The sequence below is a fragment of the Dermochelys coriacea genome, chromosome 5 (assembly GCF_009764565.3).
Source record: "Dermochelys coriacea isolate rDerCor1 chromosome 5, rDerCor1.pri.v4, whole genome shotgun sequence".
NCBI lineage: Eukaryota > Metazoa > Chordata > Testudines > Dermochelyidae > Dermochelys > Dermochelys coriacea.
Window position 1 is genome coordinate 6,941,171 of NC_050072.1, and position 22,547 is coordinate 6,963,717.

A 22,547-nucleotide genomic window follows, 5' to 3' on the forward strand; every position below is an offset into this window, starting at 1 on the left:
CATATACATATAAGTATCTATGGGCCTGATTCTGATCTCACACCAGTTTTACAATGATATAATTGAGACCTTTGTGTTCGTTTTTTTTTTTAAATCTAACGTTTAAAAAACTCTACTGACATTAGTTTTTGTGAAATACTTTACTACACACTAAACCCTAACCCTAACCCTAGGGCTATTGTCACTCAACAATGTTACTTTAACAGCAACAAAAAAGCACAAAGAATGAACCTGATTCCAATCTTGCTTATACTAGTGTAAATCCGGAATTATTCCATTGAACAAACTGGTGCAGTGTAAGTGACATCAGAAGCTGATCCCAACAGGTTTTAAAATACACCCATTGACCAGAAATGGTTTCATAGCAGGAGAGCAGAGTTGATCAAGCCATGCACAGAACAAGGGATAAATAAACTCAGCACTTCAACATGCAAGTTAAGCAACAACCTGAGCATTAGCTTGGAAGAGCTTAATTACAGCTGGACAAAATTCGCTTTGCCAGTGCCTGGCAAGGAAACAAATATGCAACTCCACCATCCAGGTGGCATGCTGAAGAACAAATTAACAGTGGTGGAAAGCGGACAGAAGCAGCAAAGGATTATGGGGGTTTAGCTTCCCATGCATAATGGGGCAAGGAAGGAGTTTGACTTCATCCCCATACCACCAAGGAGCTGATTTGGAGCGTGTATCCAAGGTCAAAATTCAACACACACAATTCACCCGAGTTCTAAAATGCTTTTTAAAATATTCGTTAATAAGACAAGGCTTTTTTTTGGGAGGGGGGGAGGAAGGAAATATGGGAAACAAGATACAAGCACGTTTCCATTAAAAAGAAAAAGGCACATTTCTTCTTTGAAAAATAGGTTAGGCTTAATTTTGTCCTTGTACTTACAGAAACTAATCAGAAAGCTTTGACATTGCTGGGAATCTGCCAAGTGCAGCCACTCATACATGCAGTGGCACTTTAAGGTTTGCACTGCAGCTACTCAGCAGAACAAAGTCACTTCGGATACCTACTTGCCTGAACTAATAGCACAGATCCAAGTCTAGTCATTCCCAACCTCTCTGTCCCCCCTGCCAAAAAAAAGAAAAGAGCCTCTGAAGTTAAGTTTAGATATTATGTAGGTCATGTTATGCCAAGTCACATTAGAAGTTGTTCTGAAGCAGAGGACTATGATGGGAGATTACACTGTAATTACACTACATTATTAGCACTAAAAGGCCCCCATTCAGCAAAGTATTTAAACACATGCCTATCTTTGAGCACCTGAGTAATTCCATTGACTTCAAAGGTACTTCTCCAATGCTCAAAGCTAGTCACATGTTGAACTACCTTGCTGAATTGCAGCCTGAGATGGGAGAGTGTTTAGTGCAAAATAAGTTACTCCCTTGTACCTAAAAAGAAAAAGAGTACTTGTGGCACCTTAGAGACTAACAAATTTATTAGAGCATAAGCTTTCGTGAGCTACAGCTCACTTCATCGGACACGGCTGCTACTCTGAAACCTGTCCCTTGTACCTGTTTACATCAATGGGATTTTGCCAGAGTAAAGACAAAGGCCTGGTCTAGCCTAGGAAATTAGGTCCGTATAACTATGTTGCTCAGGAGTGTGAAAAAGTCACATCTGAGTGATGCAGTTAAATTGACCTAACCCTCAGTATAGACGCTGCTAAGTTATGGGAGAATTGTCCTGTAGATCTAGCTACTGCCTCTTGGGGAGGTGGGAATACCTATACCGATGGGAGAACTGCTCCCGTTGACATAGGTAATGCCTTCACTGAAACACTACAGCTGCACCCACTGCAGGATTTCAAGTGTATACAAGCCTTAAGAATAAAATTTTCAAAAGGCATAATTGATTTAGGAACCTAAATCCTATTTTCAAAAGTAATTTAAGTCTCATGCATCTGAAAAAGTGGGTATTCCCCCCTGAAAGCTTATGCTCCAATACATCTGTTAGTCTATAAGGTGCCACAGGAATCTTTGCCGCTTTTACAGATCCAGACTAACACCGTGACCCCTCTGATACTTAAGTCTCAAAGAAACTCCAAAGTTTCACCTTTGAAAATTGGACTAAGTCACATAGGTGCTTTTGAAAATTTCACCCTAAGAGTAAAATAATGACTGCCAGATTTGGCTCTCTGCCTCCAGTTACACAGAATTACCTATCTGTCTAGATACACAGGGAGAGAAAAACGTCAAAGGTTCTCTGCATTTTTCCTCCCTCATTCTTTATTATTGAGAGATGATTGCATGAAAACAGGATCATAATTGCTTACTAATACAGATGCTCCTGCTTTTTCCTTGAAAAATGCATGCTCCACAGAAGAGTCATGGCTCAAAACTCTAGAGTATTGCAATTGGAAGCCTTAGGGTTATGGGCCCATTAAGTGGTAAGGGCCTGACCCTGAAAGGTGTATATCAACTTCCTCAAGACACCAAGTGCCCTCAGCTCACATGCTCTTCAACTGGAGCTTGCCTGATTACAGTGTAAGGTTTGCATGATATGGCCTAGTAGGTCTTGAGGATGCTCAGCATTTTGCAGGATCAGACCTCCTGGTTGTAGAATTCTTAGTCATGTTTTATGTCCCCATTGCAAGTCCTGGTTTCTGGTTCACCATCATTTTAACAGCAACCGATACAGAGCTGATTTCCCTCTTTCCCACACCATGCAACTCCACTGATCTCTCAGTCAGATTACTGCTGATTTACACCGGTGCTAGTGAGGACAGAATCAAGGCCCTGGTGTGTACAAACATAGGCCAGGGTGAAGATTGCTCACAGAGAAGAGAAAACTTTTGAGGGTGAAAAAAGAATGTCCATGTTAATTCCCTTAATAATAAATAATAATAATAATGAACAATGGATGTAAAATAAGAGTATACAACCAAGAGGTCAGATTTGTTTCCAACCTTAGATGTTGCATCATCTTCTCTTTCAGTAGCTTAAGCCCAAAATATGACCTATCTTAAAGTTATATAATGTGTGTGTGTGTGTGTGTATGTGTGTGTATGTGTGTGTGTGTATATACACACAAACACACTAAACAGGGATATTATGAGAGCCTAACTCAATCTCCAGGCCTGGCTTTGACAGAAGCTGAGGGCACCCATCCTTTCACTGGATGAGTCCCTGAGCTGATTTGATAGGTGTGTGCTGTGCTGCTATGAAAATGGAAATATTTTTGCTGAGATCCAGGTTTGCCCTCAAATCGTTACACATTATCTATTTATTTATGCATAAACAGTGGCATTATGATTTGGAGAATAGGGACCCTTTGATGGGAGGTAAGCTTGACTAGCCTATGGGAGTTTACTGTTATGCATATAAATGAAGCCATACATACAAATATGCACAGCAGACAAGTGAAAATATATAGCACCTCTTTAAAATGAAATACTTTGATTGCTCCAATCACAAGAAGTTGTAAAACGACCCTGAAGAATTAACAGCCTCAGTACATACTAACTACATCCATCATGAATTCGTCTTTAGTTTCTGTTATCACATCACTGTCTCCTGGGATCCCCAGCCTTGTCATCATTTGCCCTTTATAATTTATTCAGCTTGTACTTGCCTGAATCCTTTCTACTTATCATTCATCTTTACAGTTGTACATAAAATTAGATTGATCCTTCTATGGCATACATGTCAGAAAGAGAAAACTTGTCATTGAGTAACACATGAAGCGAATGAAGGTCCAACAACGGCTTTTGTTGAATTGCTCAGCAATTGTCCTTTGAGATCCAAACGAAAAGGTGTCAAATAAAAAGAAAGAGAGAGAGATAATACAATCTTTGGAATTTCATTTTAATGTTCCTGTAGATATGTGTGTGTGTATATATATATATGAATATTCATGTATTTATTAATTTCCTCTAAAGCTCAAAGACAAGCAAAATCTCATTGCTCGAATTTTGCAAATCTAAAAGGGAGCTATTCAGAAGCTACAGATGTAATGAGCATGCTGGTCTGAGGTGAGATAGCCGCACACACACACCAGTTCTGACACAACAGTTATACTGTAGCCTTTTCCTCCAAAGCTCTTTGGACTGGAACGTAGAGAGTGAGTTTACTTTGTATTCCTGTGGTTGCGGGAGAGGGGCTACAGAAGCCAATCTTTAACTAGTGAAATGGAACTTTAATGTTTACAAAGCAGATAGGACCCAGGTGTTTCATCTCATCTGGTGAATAGCACAGCACTGCCAAACTACAGGGGTTTTAGTAAATGGAAAGTGGCTTTACGGCCCCCCCCCCGCCCCACACACACCCCTCTTTTTCCTGAAGAAAGATCCAAAAAGCCTTTGACCTTCTGATCAGCCTGGGGAGAAGAGGGAGAAGAATCTTTTTTAACCGTGACGTGGATGCCCAAAGATTTCAAGGAGAATTTCTACAGGCTCAGAGTTTGCAAGTCTCTTCCCTCAAATCTGTTTTTGCTCCTTTTCATCTTCATTTTTTAACTTTGGAAACAGGCATAGTTCTCCCAGGGGAACAATTAATTGTGTTTTCTTTCAAAATCTAAAGGGCATGGTGAGCAGCTTGTATGTTCAGAGGGCTACTTTAATCAATGGAATCCTTCCAGTCTGCCACTGCTGACCAAATTACAACTTACATTGGTAGTGAAAACTTTTCAGAGGAGGTGGGGGGAAGGGATCTAAATCCAGTTTTGGGCCTAATGCAGTGTTCAGGGCAATATGTGACTTCATGGTTTCCTAACAAGCTTCTAGGAAACCCACTGAAGCATTAAAAAGTGAATTAATATTGTAAAATTACAGCACAGCCTACTAGACTGGATGAAATTCATGCCCTGTGCACAGGGCCCTTGTGAGGTCTATGGACTACTTGAGTCTCACTTAAGCCCTGTTGTGAGAATTTCAGTAACTAAGGGCTGAATTTCACTCCTTATACTTGATGAATTTCACTGAGGCATGATTGGTAACATGCACGTGCATTTCATCAAGGCATGATTGGTAACACACGTGAGAATTTCAGTAAATTATGAAACAGGAACCACGCCTCTGGATTCAATAGCTATCGTTTCCTTCCAATTTTAAAGGCGCTTCAGAGCACCTTGACATCCCCTCGTTTCCTGATATTATTGCAACACATATTTACCCTCCTTTGCTTTTACAGAAACACTCAATTAGATGTAATACAGAATGGCATATGTTGGTTTGGGCGGCATAAAACAGCAACAGATTGAGTGCTATTAGAAGCAAAATAGAAATTCTGTAACTTGCTGAGAAAAATTATAATACAGCTGAAGTGCTATTTCTCCCCTCTCAATAAGATGACAAAATAATTTTTGATGGATTTCAAAGTCTGGAAAGGTACCTAAAATTTTGGAGGTTAACAGTTTGCCAGGTATTCATTTTTATATTTATTCTTTGGAGCCTTGCTGGTGAGTTCTGATTTTATAAAAAACCCTACAACCAACAGCCCCTTCAGTCCCTGTGTCTGAGAAACCACAAAGAAACAGAGAAAAATGCAACTGTGCTTATCATACATGAGCTCAGTTTATTTGTGTCATAAATAAAAGTCGATCTTGATAGCCTAATTACATTTCTCAGCATTATCCTCTGACGTTAGTCTCAGAAAGAAAGAAAGGGGGAAAAGTTGACTTCACTATAATTTGTAATCAAAATGAATACACTTAAAACAATTTTATTTCCCTGATTTCATTTCCTATGGAGCTGTGCAGGGCCAATAGCTAATATTAAATGGAACGGGCAGGCACATAATTCTCATGTCCCCTGCACTGTCATTGTTGGGGTCATATTTTTGCTTTCTCCTAGATTATGGACTGCATTTCGGATATTTCACCTTCATCATGGGGAGATTTACCAGACTCAGAATTCCCAAAGGGGAATCAACTTTTACGTTTTGTATTCTCTCCCATCCCCCTCCCATTAACATACTCCACCTTGCCTAATTTGCCTTTGAGATGTCTAAAAATGCTAGTGGTTTTCTCAGCATGAAGGATTAGCACAGATTATGGTGAGCAGTGTTAATTATAGGTGGGGAAAGAGAATAGTGCATCTCTCCAATCTGTTCTTGATTTCCCTTGTGTCTGTCTGGCTGGTAATAAGCCTCCTTTAATCTGGCAGTCCCCTTGGTGAAATTAGCACCACGGACAGCAATATTGATTGCTTCTGAGAAACCATCACAGCTGCTCACCCAAATTACCTTTGATATGTGACCTTTAATGTAATTACTGCAACATCAAAGCATTTCTATAAATTATTAAAGAACTAATATACTTCATCATACAGCTATTCTATTATATGTAAAATAAACAATCACAAGTAAATGTTAGAATTTGAATTGCCTGGCACTCACAATAGTGTTCTATCGCACACCCAGTCCTTCAGTTTTAGGCAGAAGACACTTTCAAACTGTCCCAAGCAGTCAGCTGAAGAAGATTCAACAAGCAATTTGATATTTTACATTACGTTCTACTTCCCGCAAAATATTTATCACAATTCTCCCCCTAAAAAATGGACCATAAAGACTTTATTAATCAACACACACCTGCTTAGAAGTGTTTTGATTATTCCACAAGATGACTTTATATCTCACATATAACAAGAAAATATGTGAAACATATTTCTGTCATCTTACAAAGCACATCCAGAAAGTAATTACTGTAAAATATGTGCATGTAACCACTCCACTAAAAACACAGTGATACACAGCTGAGAGGCAGGAGCTTGGATCTATGCACAAAATTCTGGTGCCTCATCATTTCCATACATTTGCATTTATGTGCATATTATTACAAATGACTCAGTTCTATGTTTTATAACAGCAAATATGCATGCAGCAGTAATACAAGAGCAAGTACTGTATAATTTACTGGGGGGGAAAGCCTCAATTCAGTGATCTACTGTATGTATTACTTTCCCCTTTCTATACCTGGCTTGTTAATTATTTTCATGCTTCTTCAGTAGTATTGTTTGTGTCACAGAAACTAGCAGGAGAAGGGAATGTGTTATATATGTATTGTTTGTGAACTCATGTCAGAGAGTACTTTGACCCTTGACCTAAGGGGTGCTTCTCATTTTATGGTGATGAACTATGCTTAATATTGCCAATGCATGTCATCAAGCCTAGTTAGGCATGTCATAAATACTCCCCTGCTACTTGCATAGGAGCCATAACATAATATCCAGGCATGAGAGCTTATCAAAAGACAAGGCTGGTTCCCTGAAACAAACTAGAGAAACATCATCCAGAGAATGAGTTCAGGAACTTGATGGAAAGGTGTCTGCAGCCAGGTTGGGTTGGTGAAACAAGGGCTTGATCCCAAGAGGAATAATTGGAATTGAAGCCAAAGGGCTCCAGTGGGTGCTCAGTATATTTGAAATTCTGGTCACTTATTTCTGCACAGAGCCTTCATCATGCCCTTGGGGTCAGATTCTGATCACTGTTACAGCCAGTGTTAAACATGAATAACTCTTCTGAAGTCAATGCTGTTAGTCTGGGTTTAGAGCATGGCAGAGAGGTCAGAATTTGAATTGATAAAAGTTAGAGGTACTCAGACCCTCACAGTATCAGACATAAAACCTTAAGGGTAAATTCCTACCCCTGTTACAGTCAACACAAGCTTTGCTATTGACTTCAATGGGGCCAGGATTTCACCCTCAGAGCTTTGTTGTTTATATAGACATACAGACATACACCTTGGCCACTACAAATCTGGGTGTCTAAAATCAGGCTCTCAGACTCCATATTTAGGCAAATAATTTTTCACCTGATTTTCAAAAGTGCTGAGCACCCAGCAACTCTCATGGACTTCAGTCGAGTTATTCCAGTTTTACACCAGCCTCACTGAGACATGACTTTGACCTCATGAGAATGATATGAGTTCTGGGCATGATTAAAATAGTCTGCTTTTCAATTCCTGAGTATCCAACTACTCCCAGTGAATGGCTCTACTAAATAAACAACATTTCTGAGAATCAGGACTCCAATTTAGCCACTTAATTATGGATTCAGGTTTGAAAATCTTGATCCTTGTGTTGTCATATGTGTATGCCTCTAAAACATGCTCAATAAAATATAAACTAAGAAGCTGTTATTTGAAACATCCCTAAGCTAAATATCTGTCTTTTGTGAGTATGTGCACACACACAAACACACACTCTTTAGTTGGCAATCCAGGCACAGAGACAACATGGATTTAAAAAGAAAATAAACAGGAAGGAATCACCCCTTAGTAGCAACAATGCAACCAGAGCCACTCATATTTTTGAGAAGAATTAGTTTGATGGAACTGTCACCAGGTTCAAAGGTATTCTTAGTGAACAATGCGCACACATACACACACAAACCACACCCCGTTATGACAAAGATCACACCAAATGAGTAAGTGTGTGGGCATCTGCACTGGTAAGGGGATGAAAAGGTAGGTAAGTTATAGAGACTGATACAGGACCATGGAAATATCAGGAGACACAACAATTTCTCAGCAGTTGAGAGTAACTTGAGTCTAGTTATAGCAACTCCCAGCTTGCATACAGGGATAGATTAAAGTAATGCAGGCCTTGTTCAAAACTCTGAGTGTACAGACTTATGGGTAAACCTTTCCTCCCAGCCTCTTCATTCTACACATACCCCTTGCCCCCTAACCTTTATGGACGCATCTCTCTTCCTCCTGAGTCCTTGATCCTTTATCCACATGAGACAGAGCAGGCAGAGATACTCCCTCCAGCTGCAATCAGATCTGCACTGTGCTTCTCCCTGTCCTTGTACACCAACCACACCCACGTCTCCCCCCACCCTCAACCCTTACCACTGGCCTGAGAAACCCAAGGACCTGTCTCAATCCACCCCTCCAGGGCAGGTCTTCCCCTCGGAGTGATGTTTCTATTTTTAGTTCTGCTTGTGTTGTCTGAACCTCAGATCTTGCTCATGTGAATTTTCCTCATTATCTCAAGTTCTTCTCTTCTCTCTCTCTCTTTTTTTCTCCTTGTCTCCCTGCCTTTCCAATCTGCTACAACGGCTTGAATACTAAAGCAACTGAGTCAAACCACTTTGTCATGAAGAATATGTTTTCAGTCTGTGATAACTCAAAAATTCAATCCATTTCTTTTTTCCACCACGCCTTGATTTGTCGGGGGGGGGGGGCGGGGAAGTGGAGGTGTTACCTCATACACACACGTCCATGAACGAATCAGAAGGCTCAGCCCTAAAGCCTCTTTCTCATATGACAAAGGGTGGCAGAATCCAGCCCCAAATGGGTTATTTTCCATTGCATGCTTCTGGATACCACAACAAGCTGAGGTTTGGTACGTCTGGAAACGTCTAGGCTGGATGTGGCACCTTGATTTTATAGCCCCATGCAAATATGGACTCATCCGAGCAACAACAGTCATTAATCATCCTACCCCCAAATGGGAACGTAATATACAACCCAGTGCAGATGAAAACAGCAATCTGGACTCACCCCTGGCAGCGTCTTCTGTTCATGCAGCGCGCTCTGGGCCTTCAGGGCGGACTCCCTTTCGCAGTATGTTAGGAAGGCACACCCTGCAAACGAAAGACAACCCTGCATTAAGTACAGAGCTTCGGTGCAGATCATCTTAGGAGCAGGATGCAGAACAATGCTCAGCTTCTTGCTTTTCCAGTGAGGGAGCTGCAGATTCCCTTTCCCTAGTGGGATACTCTTCCAGGAATAGAATGAATCCCTTTCCCCAGGCTCTCACGATAACAGAAAACTGTGTCCAGCACGTGCTCATCGGAGAGTGATTCCGCCTTGTTGCATTTATCCATGCTGGGTAAAAGCATGGAGCAGGATGGGGAGCAGAGAGGAACCCACTCCCACATTAATGAGGCTGTTGATATGGGACTGACATTTTATTCCTACCAAATTGCAGCAATGCGGATAAGGAGTGGAGTGTAGAACCAAGATCTCCTCAGCATGCTGAGGACCATGATTAAATCCTTGTGCTCCCCTTTCGTACCATGCACCCGGAGTAAGGGGCACACAAGGACTTGGGATTTCCCACTGCAGAGGATAACTAAAAGAAGGTTGAGGGGAGATATGATTGCTCTCTATAAATATATCAGAGGGATAAATACAGGAGAGGGAGAGGAATTATTTAACCTCAGCACCAATGTGGACACAAGAACAAACGGGTATAAACTGGCCACCAGGAAGTTTAGACTTGAAATCAGACAAAGGTTTTTAACCATCAGAGGAGTGAAGTTTTGGAATAGCCTTCCAAGGGAAGCAGTGGGGGCAAAAGATCTATCTGGCTTTAAGATTCTACTCGATAAGTTTATGGAGGAGATGGTATGATGGGATAATGGGATTTTGGTAAGTAATTGATCTTTAAATATTCAAGGTAAATAAGCCAAATCCCCTGAGATGGGATATTAGATGGATGGGATCTGAGTTACTATAGAAAATTCTTTCCTGGGTATCTGGCTGGTGAATCTTGCCCATATGCTCAGGGTTTAGCTGATTGCCATATTTGGGGTCGGGAAGGAATTTTCCTCCAGGGCAGATTGGAGAGGCCCTGGAGGTTTTTCGCCTTCCTCTGTAGCATGGGGCATGGTTGACTTGAGGGAGGTTTCTCTGCTCCTTGAAGTCTTTGAACCATGATTTAAGGACTTCAATAGCTCAGACATGGGTGAGGTTTTTCATAGGAGTGGGTGGGTGAGATTCTGTGGCCTGCGCTGTGCAGGAGGTCGGACTAGATGATCAGAATGGTCCCTTCTGACCTTAGTATCTATGAATCTATGAATCTATGACACATAGCACTTAACCTGGCTCGCATCCCCAAGTAGCCCCCCATTTGCATTCACATTGGAGAATAACCACCCAGCACTCCCCGCTTGCTCAAAGCCAGGCACACAAAGGCAATCACACTGAGGCCCAGATGAACAATCGAAACATCGTATCACTTTAGAAAGCATTAGAAATTCAGAGCTGCCACAGTGGATCAGATCACTGGTCCATCTAGCGGGACAGCCTATCAACTGCAGGGTCCATTGCCTGCCATGGTAGAATGGTAGAGGAAAGTAAAAAACCACATTACGCAACAGGCCAATGTTGCAATATCGTAGTTGTGCATGCAATGTGATCTGATTATTCCCTATTACTGGAGTGTACGGAAAGGCTGCCAGTCACTGAGGCACAAGAACTGCTTATTATGCACAGGACACTTTCCCAGCAAGTTGCTACAAAACAACTACAGCCCGTGTCTCTGCCCCCACCCCAGCTTCTTTGACTGGAGATATCTGACCAGTCAAGCATTAGATGGTTTGTCCATCAAACCGTGAGCTTCTTCCAAACCTGGGAAGAAGGAAAGGGGAAGTCTTCTCAACAGCTGTCTATTTGTGTTCCATTATCTTGCCTTAGAATAACAGAAATATAGGGCTGGAAGGGCCCTAAAGAGATCATCTTGTCTATCCCGCTTTGCTGAGGAAGGATTAAGTATACATAGACCCACCAGCTCCTCTTTCTTTGTTTATTCACTGGTCACACTTTGTTTAAGTCTTAGATTGTGAGCTCTCCAGGACACAAATTGCCTTTGTACTATTTGTGTGGTGTTTACATTATTTGTGTGGTGATCTTTGACTGGGGTCCTTAGGTGCTAACACAGAAGAAATAAAATAGGTCACTTCTCTCTTTTAAGAAGTTCTAAAGAGAATATGTTAGAGCAGAGGCTCTCAACATAGATACCATTGTGGGCTGCATATGCGACCAACTATATGTTATGTGGACTGCATCCAGTACTACCGGTATAGCCCACAGCTGTGTGCTGATTGGCTGCGAGCATCCCATGGGCCACGGGTTGAGAACCACTGGGTTAGAGGATGGAATAAGTTCAAAGGTAGTTTTCTAAATATTTTCTTGAAGGACTCACCCCACTACCTCCCACAAATTGGATGATCGTTAGAATCAGAGATGGGAAACACCTGCTGGATCATTTTATCTAATGTCTGTGTGTGTGGGGACGGTTCCTTTTCGTATATTCCAACTGTTCACATGTATCATGCATCAGTGACTGTGCACGTCAGAAGCAAATCAACAGCGAGGTAAAGAAAGGAGGCAGAACAGCTCTGAGCAGCAATGATTTTATTCTCTCTAATTGGTTTCAGAGTAGCAGCCGTGTTAGTCTGTATACGCAAAAAAGAAAAGGAGTACTTGTGGCACCTTAGAGACTAACAAATTTATTTTCACTTCATCTAATTGGTACCCTTCAATTCTTCTTTCAACTTCCAGTGGTGCTGTGTGTGTGTGTATGTGTGTGATTTTATTTATTTTTGCAAGGGGAGGAGTGGGGACAGTGGCAGTGAAGGCTCACGGGTAGGGAGTGGAGGGTAATGGATCGAAAAGCAGTTTTTAAAAGTCACCTGCAGCTTGATAATCAAATGGGAAACAATACTTAAATTTAATTTCAGTGATAAATCATAAGCAGAGAGCTCTCTGACCAGACACAATAAGAAAATCTCCCTTTGGGAGCAGACCTGGAACAGTTGATACAGTCTAATTAGGCACATCATAGCACACTGTTATAGAGATAAACTATATAGTGTAAAGCTTCCTTCATGATAGTTATATATTTCCTCTTATTGTGATGGCCATGACTACAGCTTAGAATAATAAAACCCTGCAATGCTGGCCACGCTGTGATCATAATTCAGATGTCTCAGTCAGAAGGCCCCTCCTTTCATTATAAAAGCAACATTTCCTTCAGAGATCCAGCCAGGGTGTGATGAGTTATCAGGAGGAAGCAACCAAAATGAAATCCCTTCCACAGCTGTATGTGCCTGCCCTCGAATTGCAAAGAACTCCCAGGTACGCTGTATATAACGGAGGGCATCAAAATGTCACTGGCTCCCCAAACAAGGCACTCAGGACATAAAGATTTTGAAATGGAAGAAGGGAATTTAATCAGTGACTCGCACATGGTATGGCACCAGGGAAGAAAGGGAATGAATGTTTCAGGCAAAAAAAAAAAAAAAAAAAGTCTTGTTGAAGTAACTTTTCAGCATGCTCTATAATACACAGCGTGCCTGAGAGTTATAATTTATGTTGACAGCCTCTCATTAGGGAAATTGATGGCACAGCCTCAGTGGTACATTTTTAAGAAACAAATATTTAAGTGAATTTAGAGTTGCAAGATTAACACCACCAGAGAGGGTTATCCCATTCCCACCAAACAATGGAAGAGAGCAGGCAGCAGCAGCAATGCAAACTTCCCCATACCTTTTGCCAATGTGGCACAAATCTGACTCAAAGTTGAAGGAGTCACCCCATGGCTGTCTGTGTGCCTTGGCTTCTAAATCAGTGCTGAGTGTGAGGACATTTTTTAAATGTGCTAAGGAACTAGACAGACTGAGAAGTAGAGATGAGCAAAAAGGGAATTTCCCCTCTTGGAGGTAATTTTGACATCTCAACGTTTTCATCCCAAATCAGGATGAAATATCTATATCTATATTTATATATATTCAGAGAATTAAAAGCTATGAACAATGTCAAAACAATCAGTTCGACATCACACTACATCTACCAATGGCACTGTAAAAAGAACGAGGAGTACTTGCGCACCTTAGAGACTAACACATGTATTTGAGCAAAAGCTTTCATTGGCTAAAACCGACTTCATTGGAAAATACAGTAGGAAGATATATAGAGAGAGACACACACACACACACACAGAACATGAAAAAATGGGTGTTGCCATACCAACTATAATGAGAGTAATCAGTTAAGGTGAGCTATTATCAGCAGGAGAAAAAAACCTTTTGTTGTGATAATCAGGATGGCCCATTTCCAAGAGTTGACAATCAGGTGTGAGTAACAGTAGGGGGAAAAATAAGCACAGGGAAATAGTTTACTTTGTGTAATGACCCATCCACTCCCAGTCTTTATTCAAGCCTAATTTAATGGTGTCCAGTTTGCAAATTAATTCCAATTCAGCAGTTTCTTGTTGGAGTCTGTTTTTAAAGTTTTTTTGTTGTAGTATTGCGACTTTTAGGTCTGTAATCGAGTGACTAGGGAGATTGAAGTGTTTCTAGTTTACAAAAACTAGACAAGCCATTTACAACACACACTTTGCTTCTCTACAAAGAAAGAAGGACACTAAACTACTACATGCCACAAGGGGCCACGACAGTGGTTCCCTTAACCCATCCAACAATATTGTTAATCTATCCAGCTATACTCTTAGCCCAGCAGAAGAATCTGTCCTATCTCAGGGCCTCTCCTTCTGCCCTCCACCTCCACAAACATGATACAGTTCTGTGGTGACCTAGAATCCTATTTACGATGTCTCCAACTCAAGGAATATTTCCAACACACCTCTGAACAGCATACTAACTCACAGAGACCTTCCTATCAACATTACAAAAAGGAGTCTGGGAGGGCTCCTCCTGAAGATCAAAACAACAGACTGGACTTCTACATAGAGTGCTTCCGCCAATGTGCACGGACTGAAATTGTGGAAAAGCAGCATCAATTGCCCCATAACCTCAGATGTGCAGAACACAATGCCATCAGGAACAACTCTGACATCATAATCAAAAAGGCAGACAAAGGAGGTGCTGTCGTCATCATGAATAGGTCGGAATATGAACAAGAGGCTGCTAGGCAGCTCTCTAACACCACATTCTACAAGGCAATACTCTCTGATCCCACTGAGGGTTACCAAAAGAAACTACACCATCTGCTTAAGAAACTCCCTGAAAAAGTACAAGAACAAATCTGCACAGACACACCCTAAATATAAAGGGAAGGCTAACCACCTTTAAATCCTTCCTGGCCAGAGGAAAAACTCTTTCACCTGTAAAGGGTTAAGCAGCTAAGATAACCTCGCTGGCACCTGACCAAAATGACCAATAAGAAGACAAGATACTTTCAAAGCTGGAGGCAGGGGGAACAAAGAGTCCTGTCTGTGAGTGTGATGCTTTTGCCAGGACCAGAGCAAGAATGCAGGTCTGAACTCCTGTAAAGAGTCAGTAAGCAATCTAGTTAGAGATGCGTTAGATTCTGTTTTATTTAAATGGCTGATCAAACAAGTTGTGCTGAATGGAATCTATATTCCTATTTTTGTATCTTTTTGTAACTTAAGATTTTGCTTAGAGTGAGTCTCTATGTTTTGAATCTGATTTCCCTGTAACGTATTTACCATCCTGATTTTACAGAGGTGATTATTTCACTTTTTCTTTAATTAGAATTCTTCTTTTAAGATCCTGATTGCTTTTCATTCTTCTTAAGATCCAAGGGTTTGTGTCTGTGTTCACCTATGCAAATTGGTGAAGATTTTTATCAAACCTTCCCCGGGAAAGGGGGTGTAGTGCTTGGGGGGATATTTTGTGGGGAAGATATTTCCAAGTGGGCACTTCCCCCATTATTGTTTGTGTAACACTTTGGTGGTGGCAGCTTTTAACCTAAGCTGGTAAGAATAAGCTTAGGGAGTCTTTCATGCAGGTCCCCACATCTGTACCCTGGAGTTCAGAGTGGGGAAGGAACCTTGACGTGGTGGCAGAGTGGTGGGATTAATTTGAAATCATTTTGAGATTTTTTTTTAACCAGAAGCACAGAAGGATTTTAAAAGACTTTAAAGGGTTTTGTAAAAGGGGACAAAGCAACAAGCATAACAAAAGGGAGCTTGCTTTTGTGAGCTGGAGTTTTCTCTACCCAAAGGCAAGGTAGGTTTCAGAGTAGCAGCTGTGTTAGTCTGTATTCGCAAAAAGGAAAGGAGTACTTGTGGCATCTTAGAGACTAACAAATTTATTAGAGCATAAGCTTTCGTGAGCTACAGCTCACGGAATGCATCCGATGAAGTGAGCTGTAGCTCACAAAAGCTTATGCTCTAATAAATTTGTTAGTCTCTAAGGTGCCACAAGTACTCCTTTTCTTTTTGCAAAGGCAGGGTAGTTATCCTCCTGCAGGGAAATTCACAAATCTTCACAGACCTGAAGAGGTGGGGTTTCTTTAGCTAAGAGCAACAAGAGGGTTTTTCTGTCTATTTGCCTGGAGACAGAGGTGTTAGGGGTTTTTTTAAAAGGATTTTTCTGTCGGCTGACAACCATGATCCAAGAACATCAGTATCCGGTTACAGCCCAAACTATTTTTTTTGACAAGCCAACTTTTTTTGTTTGTTTGTTTGTTCATTTGTCTGTGTTTTATTTCTAGCTCTCGGGTGTAAAGTTAGTTAAAAACAGAGAGGCAAACATGACAGAGCCCAAGGAAACAGCCAAAGAGGCTGTCCACAGGAGAGCTATGGAGGCAAAGGACAAAGAATGGAAGCATGCTGAGGAGGAAAGGGAGGCTGCCCACAGGAGAGCTATGGAGACAAGGGAAAAAGAAATGGAGGAAAAGGAAAAAGAAGAAGCATGCTGAGGAGGAGAGGAAGCATGCTGAGGTGGAGAAGGAAAAAGAGAAGAAGCATGCCCTGGAGATGGAGAAGGCAAAGGCTCAGCAGAATAGCAATCCTTCTCCAGGTATCACTTCACATCCTAGGAAGTTCCCCACCTACAAGGCAGGTGATGATACTGAGGCCTTCTTAGAAAACTGGGAAAGGGCCTGCCTTGGGTACAGCATCTCTACAGACCAATACATGGTAGAGCTGAGGCCACAGCTCAGTGAACCCTTAGCCGAGGTGGCGGCTGAAATGCCTCAGGAACACATGAACCATTATGAACTGTTTAAAACGCAGGCAAGAGTCAGAATGGGGCTAACACCCGAGCATTCCCGTCAGCAGTTCAAAGCCCTAAGGTGGAAACCAGACGTGTCATTTCTCAGACATGCCTACCACATTGTGAAACATTGGGATGCCTGGATATCATGAGCAAGTGTTAAATCTCCAGAAGATTTGCCCTTCCTAATGCAAATGGAGAAGTTCTTAGAGGGTGTTCCTGAGGAAATAGAAAGATACATCCTAGATTGGAAGCCCAAAACTGTAATCAAGGCGGGGGAAATTGGAGCCAAATGAGCGGAGGTGGCAGAAAAGAAAAAAACTAGTAGCAGTTGGGGCAAATATCAGAAGGGGCAAACTGGAACCGAATGGGTGGAGGGAGGAGAGAGGAACAATCGTGGTTGCAGTTGGAGCAGATACCAGAAGGGATATCCTCAGACCACACCCTACTACTGGAGGCAGCCCAAGGCCCCAACAACACACCAAGAAATACTCCAGACACCTTATCGTCCCACCACACCGTTCTCCAGCAACCCACCTCGCCCTAGTGACCCGTCAGCTGGACGATGTTTTAAAAGTAATGAACCACGGCATGTAAAGGTCAACTGCCCCGAGAACCCCAATAGATTACAGTTCATTGCACCGGAATCACACCAGAGGTGCTCAGTCCCGGATATCTTCCAGATACCCTTGGAGCGGAGGGGAAACTGTGAGTGTGGGCGGGAAGAAAGTCACCGCATGGAGGGACACCGGAGCACATGTGTCGGCTATCCATGCTTCCTTAGTGGACCCCAATTTAATCGAGCAAGAGATCCAAGTAACAATTCAATCCTTCAAGTCCAACTCTTTCAATTTGCCTACAGCCAAGTTGCCTTTCCAGTACAAGGGCTGGTCAGAAACGTGGACTTTTGCAGTCTATCCCATCCCATGCTGTTGGGAGAAGACTTGGCCAATCATGTGAAGCTAGCCAAGAGGGTGTGAATGGTCACCCACAGCCAGGCTAAGCAAGCTGTCACACCTAGCTCTATTCCGGAAATTTCTACCAGGACCCAGTCAGTGGTGATGGAACCAGACCCCATGTCAACGTCAGCAACAGCAGTAGTGAATCCAGACCCAGAGACCCAGACAGAGCCAGCCCTAGAACCAGAACCGGTGGAACAACCAGCACCTGAACCATTGCTTGCACTGAATCCAGTACTTGCAACCCCAACACCAGAGAGCCCCACCGAACCTGCATCAGCAGCAACACACAACCCTACACAAAAGGCTCAGCCAGAGCCTGAACCCCAACATAGTGCACCATCGGAGAGCGGTTCACAGTCAACAGAAACAGCCCCATCCCCTACATCACTTCCAGAGGGACCAAGCCTAGGTCCACAATCCAATGAGGAACTGATGTCTCCAGCATCAAGGGAACAGTTCCAGACCGAACAAGAAGCAGGTGAAAGCCTCCAGAGAGTCGGACGGCGGCACAGAGCAACCTGCCGCCTCTTAGCTCTTCTAATCGATACAGGTTTGTTGTAGAAAGAGGACTTTTATACAAGGAAACTCTTTCTGGTGGACACCAGGAAGACTGGCATCCTCAGAGACAGTTGGTAGTTCCAACTAAGTACCTGGTAAAGCTATTAAACTTAGCCCATGATCATCCTAGTGGCCATGCCGGGGTGAACAGAACCAAAGACCATTTGGGGAGGTCGTTCCACTGGGAGGGAATGGGCAAGGATGTTTCTACCTATGTCAGGTCTTGTGAGGTGTGCCAAAGAGTGGGAAAACCCCAAGACCAGGTCAAAGCCCCTCTTCAGCCACTCCCCATCATTGAGGTTCCATTTCAGCGAGTAGCTGTGGATATTCTGGGTCCTTTTCCGAAAAAGACACGCAGAGGAAAGCAGTACATACTGACTTTCATGGATTTTGCCACCGGATGGACGAAAGCAGTAGCTCTAAGCAACACCAGGGCTAAAAGTGTGTGCCAGGCACTAACAGACATTTTTGCCAGGGTAGGTTGGCCCTCCGATATCCTCACAGATGCAGGAACTAATTTCCTGGCAGGAACTATGGAAAGCCTTTGGGAAGCTCATGGGGTGAATCACTTGGTTGCCATCCCTTACCATCATCAAACAAATGGCCTGGTGGAGAAATTTAATGGAACTTTGGGGGCCATGATATGTAAATTTGTAAATGAGCACTCCAATGATTGGGACCTAGTGTTGCAGCAGTTGCTCTTTGCCTACAGAGCTGTACAACATCCCAGTTTAGGGTTTTCACCATTTGAACTTGTATATGGCCGCGAGGTTAAGGGGCCATTACAGCTGGTGAAGCAGCAATGGGAGGGATTTATACTTTCTCCAGGAACTAACATTCTGGACTTTGTAACCAACCTACAAAACACCCTCTGAACCTCTTTAGCCCTTGCTAAAGAAAACCTAAAGGATGCTCAAAAAGAGCAAAAAGTCTGGTATGATAAACGTGCCAGAGAACATTCTTTCAAAGTAGGGGACCAGGTCATGGTCTTAAAGGCGCTCCAGGCTCATAAAATGGAAGCGTCATCGGAAGGGCCATTCACGGTCCAAGAGCACCTGGGAGCTGTTAATTATCTCATAGCATTCCCCACTTCCAACCAAAAGCCTAAGGTGTACCATATTAATTCTCTAAACCCTTTTATTCCAGAGAATTAAAGGTTTGTCAGTTTACAGCCCAGGGAGGAGATGATGCTGAGTGGCCTGAAGGGAAAAGTGCTGGTGACTTGGACGAGGTGAACCTCTCCATATCCCTTGGGCATATGCAGCGACAGCAGATCAAGGAGCTGTGCACTAGTTACACACCGAAGTTCTCAGCCACCTCAGGACTGACTGAACTGGCATATCACTCCATTGACACAGGTAATGCTCACCCAATTAATGTCCAACCTTAGCTGGTGTCTCCTCAAGCTAAAACTGCTATTGAACGGGAGATCCAGGATATGCTACAGATGGGTGCAATCCACCCCTCTGGCAGTGCATGGGCATCTCCAGTGGTTCTAGTTCCCAAACCAGATAAGGAGATGCATTTTTGTGTGGACTACCGTACGCTAAATGCTGTGGCTCGCCCAGACAACTATCCAATGCCACACACATTAGAGAAATTGGGATAGGCCCAGTTCATCTCTATCTTGGACTTAATCAAGGGGTACTGGCAGGTACCGTTAGATGAATCCGCCAAGGAAAGGTCAGCCTTCACCACACGTCAGGCTGTATGAATTTAATGTACTCCTTTTCGGGCTGCAGAATGCACCCACCACCTTCCAAAGACTTGTAAATGGTCTCCTAGCAGGATTGGGAGAATATGCAGTCACCTGCCTTGATGATGTGGCCATATTTTCGGTTTCCTGGGCAGAAGACCTGGAACATCTACAAAAAGTCTTTGAGCTCATAAGGGAGGCAGGACTAACTGTTAAGGTTAAGAAGTGTCAAATAGGCCTAAACAGAGTGACTTACCTTGGACACCAGATGGGTCAAGGAACTATCAACCCCCTACAGGTCAAAGTGGATGCTATCCAAAAGTGGCCTGTCCCAAAGTCAAAGAAACAGGTCCAATCCTTCTTAGGCTTGGCTGGCTATTACAGGGGATTTGTATCGCAATACAGCCAAATCACCGCCCCACTGATGGACCTAACCAAAAAGAAACAGCCAAATGCCATTCAGTGGACCGAAGAATGTCAGAAGGCCTTTAACCAGCTTAAAGTGACACTCACGTCTGACCCTGTGCTAAGGGCTCCAGACTTTGACAAACCGTTCTTAGTAACCACAGATGTGTCCAAGCGTGGTGTGGGAGCAGTTTTAATGCAGGAAGGACCGGATCAAGAATTCCACCCTGTAGTGTTTCTTAGCAAGAAGCTGTCTGAGAGGGAAAGCAACTGGTCAGTCAGTGAAAAAGAATGTTACGCCATTGTCTACGCTCTGGAAAAGCTACACCCATCGTTTGGGGACGGCATTTCCACCTGCAAACTGATCATGCTGCGCTACGGTGGCTTCATAACGCCAAGGGAAATAATAAAAAACTTATTTGGTGGAGTTTAACTCTACAAGATTTTGATTTCGACATACAATATATCTCAGGAGCTTCTAACAAAGTGGCTGATGCACTCTCCCAAGAAAATTTCCCAGAATCAACTGGTTAAAATTGTCCTTGAGATGTGGAAAATATTATTAGTCTTTATATACTTGGTAGTATATTTAGAGGTGCATGTGTCTTATTAACTCTGTTTTCTCCTAGAGCTCCAGGAAGAAATCAAAGCCAGCATTTCACCCTATCTGTGATTTGGGGTGTGTGTCATAAATATAAAGGGAAGGGTGAACACCTTTAAATCTCTCCTGGCCAGAGGAAAAACCCTTTCACTTGTAAGGGGTTAAGAAACTAAGATAACCTCACTGGCACCTGACCAAAATGACCAATGAGGAGGCAAGATACTTTCAAAGCTGGAGGCAGGGGGAACAAAGGGTCCTGTCTGTGTGTGCCAGGACCAGAGCAGGAATGCAGGTCAGAATTCCTGTAAAGAGTCAGTAAGCAATCTAGTTAGATATGTGTTAGATTCTGTTTTGTTTAAATGGCTGATAAAATAAGTTGTGCTGAATGGAATGTATATTCCTGGTTTTGTGTCTTTTTGTAACTTAAGGTTTTGCCTAGAGGGATTCTCTGTGTTTTGAATCTGATTACCCTTTAAAGTATTTACCATCCTGATTTTACAGAGGTGATTATTTTACTTTTTCTTTAATTAAAATTCTTCTTTTAAGATCCTGATTGCTTTTCATTGTTCTTAAGATCCAAGGGTTTGTGTCTGTGTTCACCTATGCAAATTGGAGAGGATTTTTATCAAGCCTTCCCCAGGAAAGGGGGTGTAGTGCTTGGGGGGATATTTTGTTGGGGAGATGTTTCCAAGTGGGCAATTCTCCTGTTATTCTTTGTGTAACACTTTGGTGGTGGCAGCTTTTAACCTAAGCTGGTAAGAATAAGCTGAGGGGGTCTTTCATGCAGGTCCTGACATCTGTACCCTAGAGTTCAGAGTGGGGAAGGAATCTTGATACACCCCTAGAACTCTGACCAGGGGTATTTTATCTGCTACCCAAAATCTATAAACCTGGAAATCCTGGATGCCCCATCATCTCAGGCATTGGCACCCTAACAGCAGGATTGCCTGGCTATGTGGACTCTCTCCTCAGACCCTTGGCCTACGCTACCTGCACTCCTAGCTATCTTTGAGACACCACTGACTTCCTGAGGAAACCACAATCCATTGGTGATCTTCTAGAAACCACCATCCAGGCCACTATGGATATAGAAGCCCTCTACACCATCATTCCACACAAAGATGGACTACAAGCCATCAGAACGGTATCCCTGATAATGTCATGGCAAACCTGGTGGCTAAACTTTGTGACTTTCTCCTCACCCACAACTATTTCACATTTGGGGACAATGTATACCTTCAAGTCAGCGGCACTGCTATGGGTACCCGCATGGCGCCACAGTATGCCAACATTTTTATGGCTGACTTAGAACAACACTTCCTCAGCTCTCGTCCCCTAATGCCCCTACTCTACTTGCGCTACACTGATGACATCTTCATCATCTGTACCATGGAAAAGAAGCCCTTGAGGAATTCCACCATGATTTCAACAATTTCCATCACATCATCAACCTCAGCCTGGACCAGTCTACACAAGAGATCCACTTCCTGGACACTACAGTGCTAATAAGCGATGGTCACATAAACAGCTATACTTACCTACATGTCTCCAGCTTTCATCCAGACCACACCACACAATTCATTGTCTACAGCCAAGCTCTTCATACGACCACATTTGCTCCAACTCCTCAGACAAAGACAAACACCTACAAGATCTCTATCAAGCATTC

At 42.8% G+C, this 22,547-nt stretch overlaps 1 protein-coding gene across 15 annotated transcripts in view; it reads right to left on the bottom strand.

The window, feature by feature from the left end:
- The window catches only part of CELF4 (CUGBP Elav-like family member 4), a 904,974-nt gene that overhangs the window by 782,292 nt on the left and 100,135 nt on the right, over positions 1-22,547 (bottom strand). For all 15 annotated transcript variants that reach the window (XR_006281574.1, XR_005293071.2, XR_005293072.2 and 12 more), the window contains exon 2: positions 9,449-9,531. Coding sequence is in view for 12 of the 15 variants with exons in the window: in XM_043515021.1 (XP_043370956.1) it covers positions 9,449-9,531 (83 nt within the window). In the remaining 3 variants the exon portion in view is untranslated. The remainder of the gene's footprint in view (positions 1-9,448; positions 9,532-22,547) is intronic.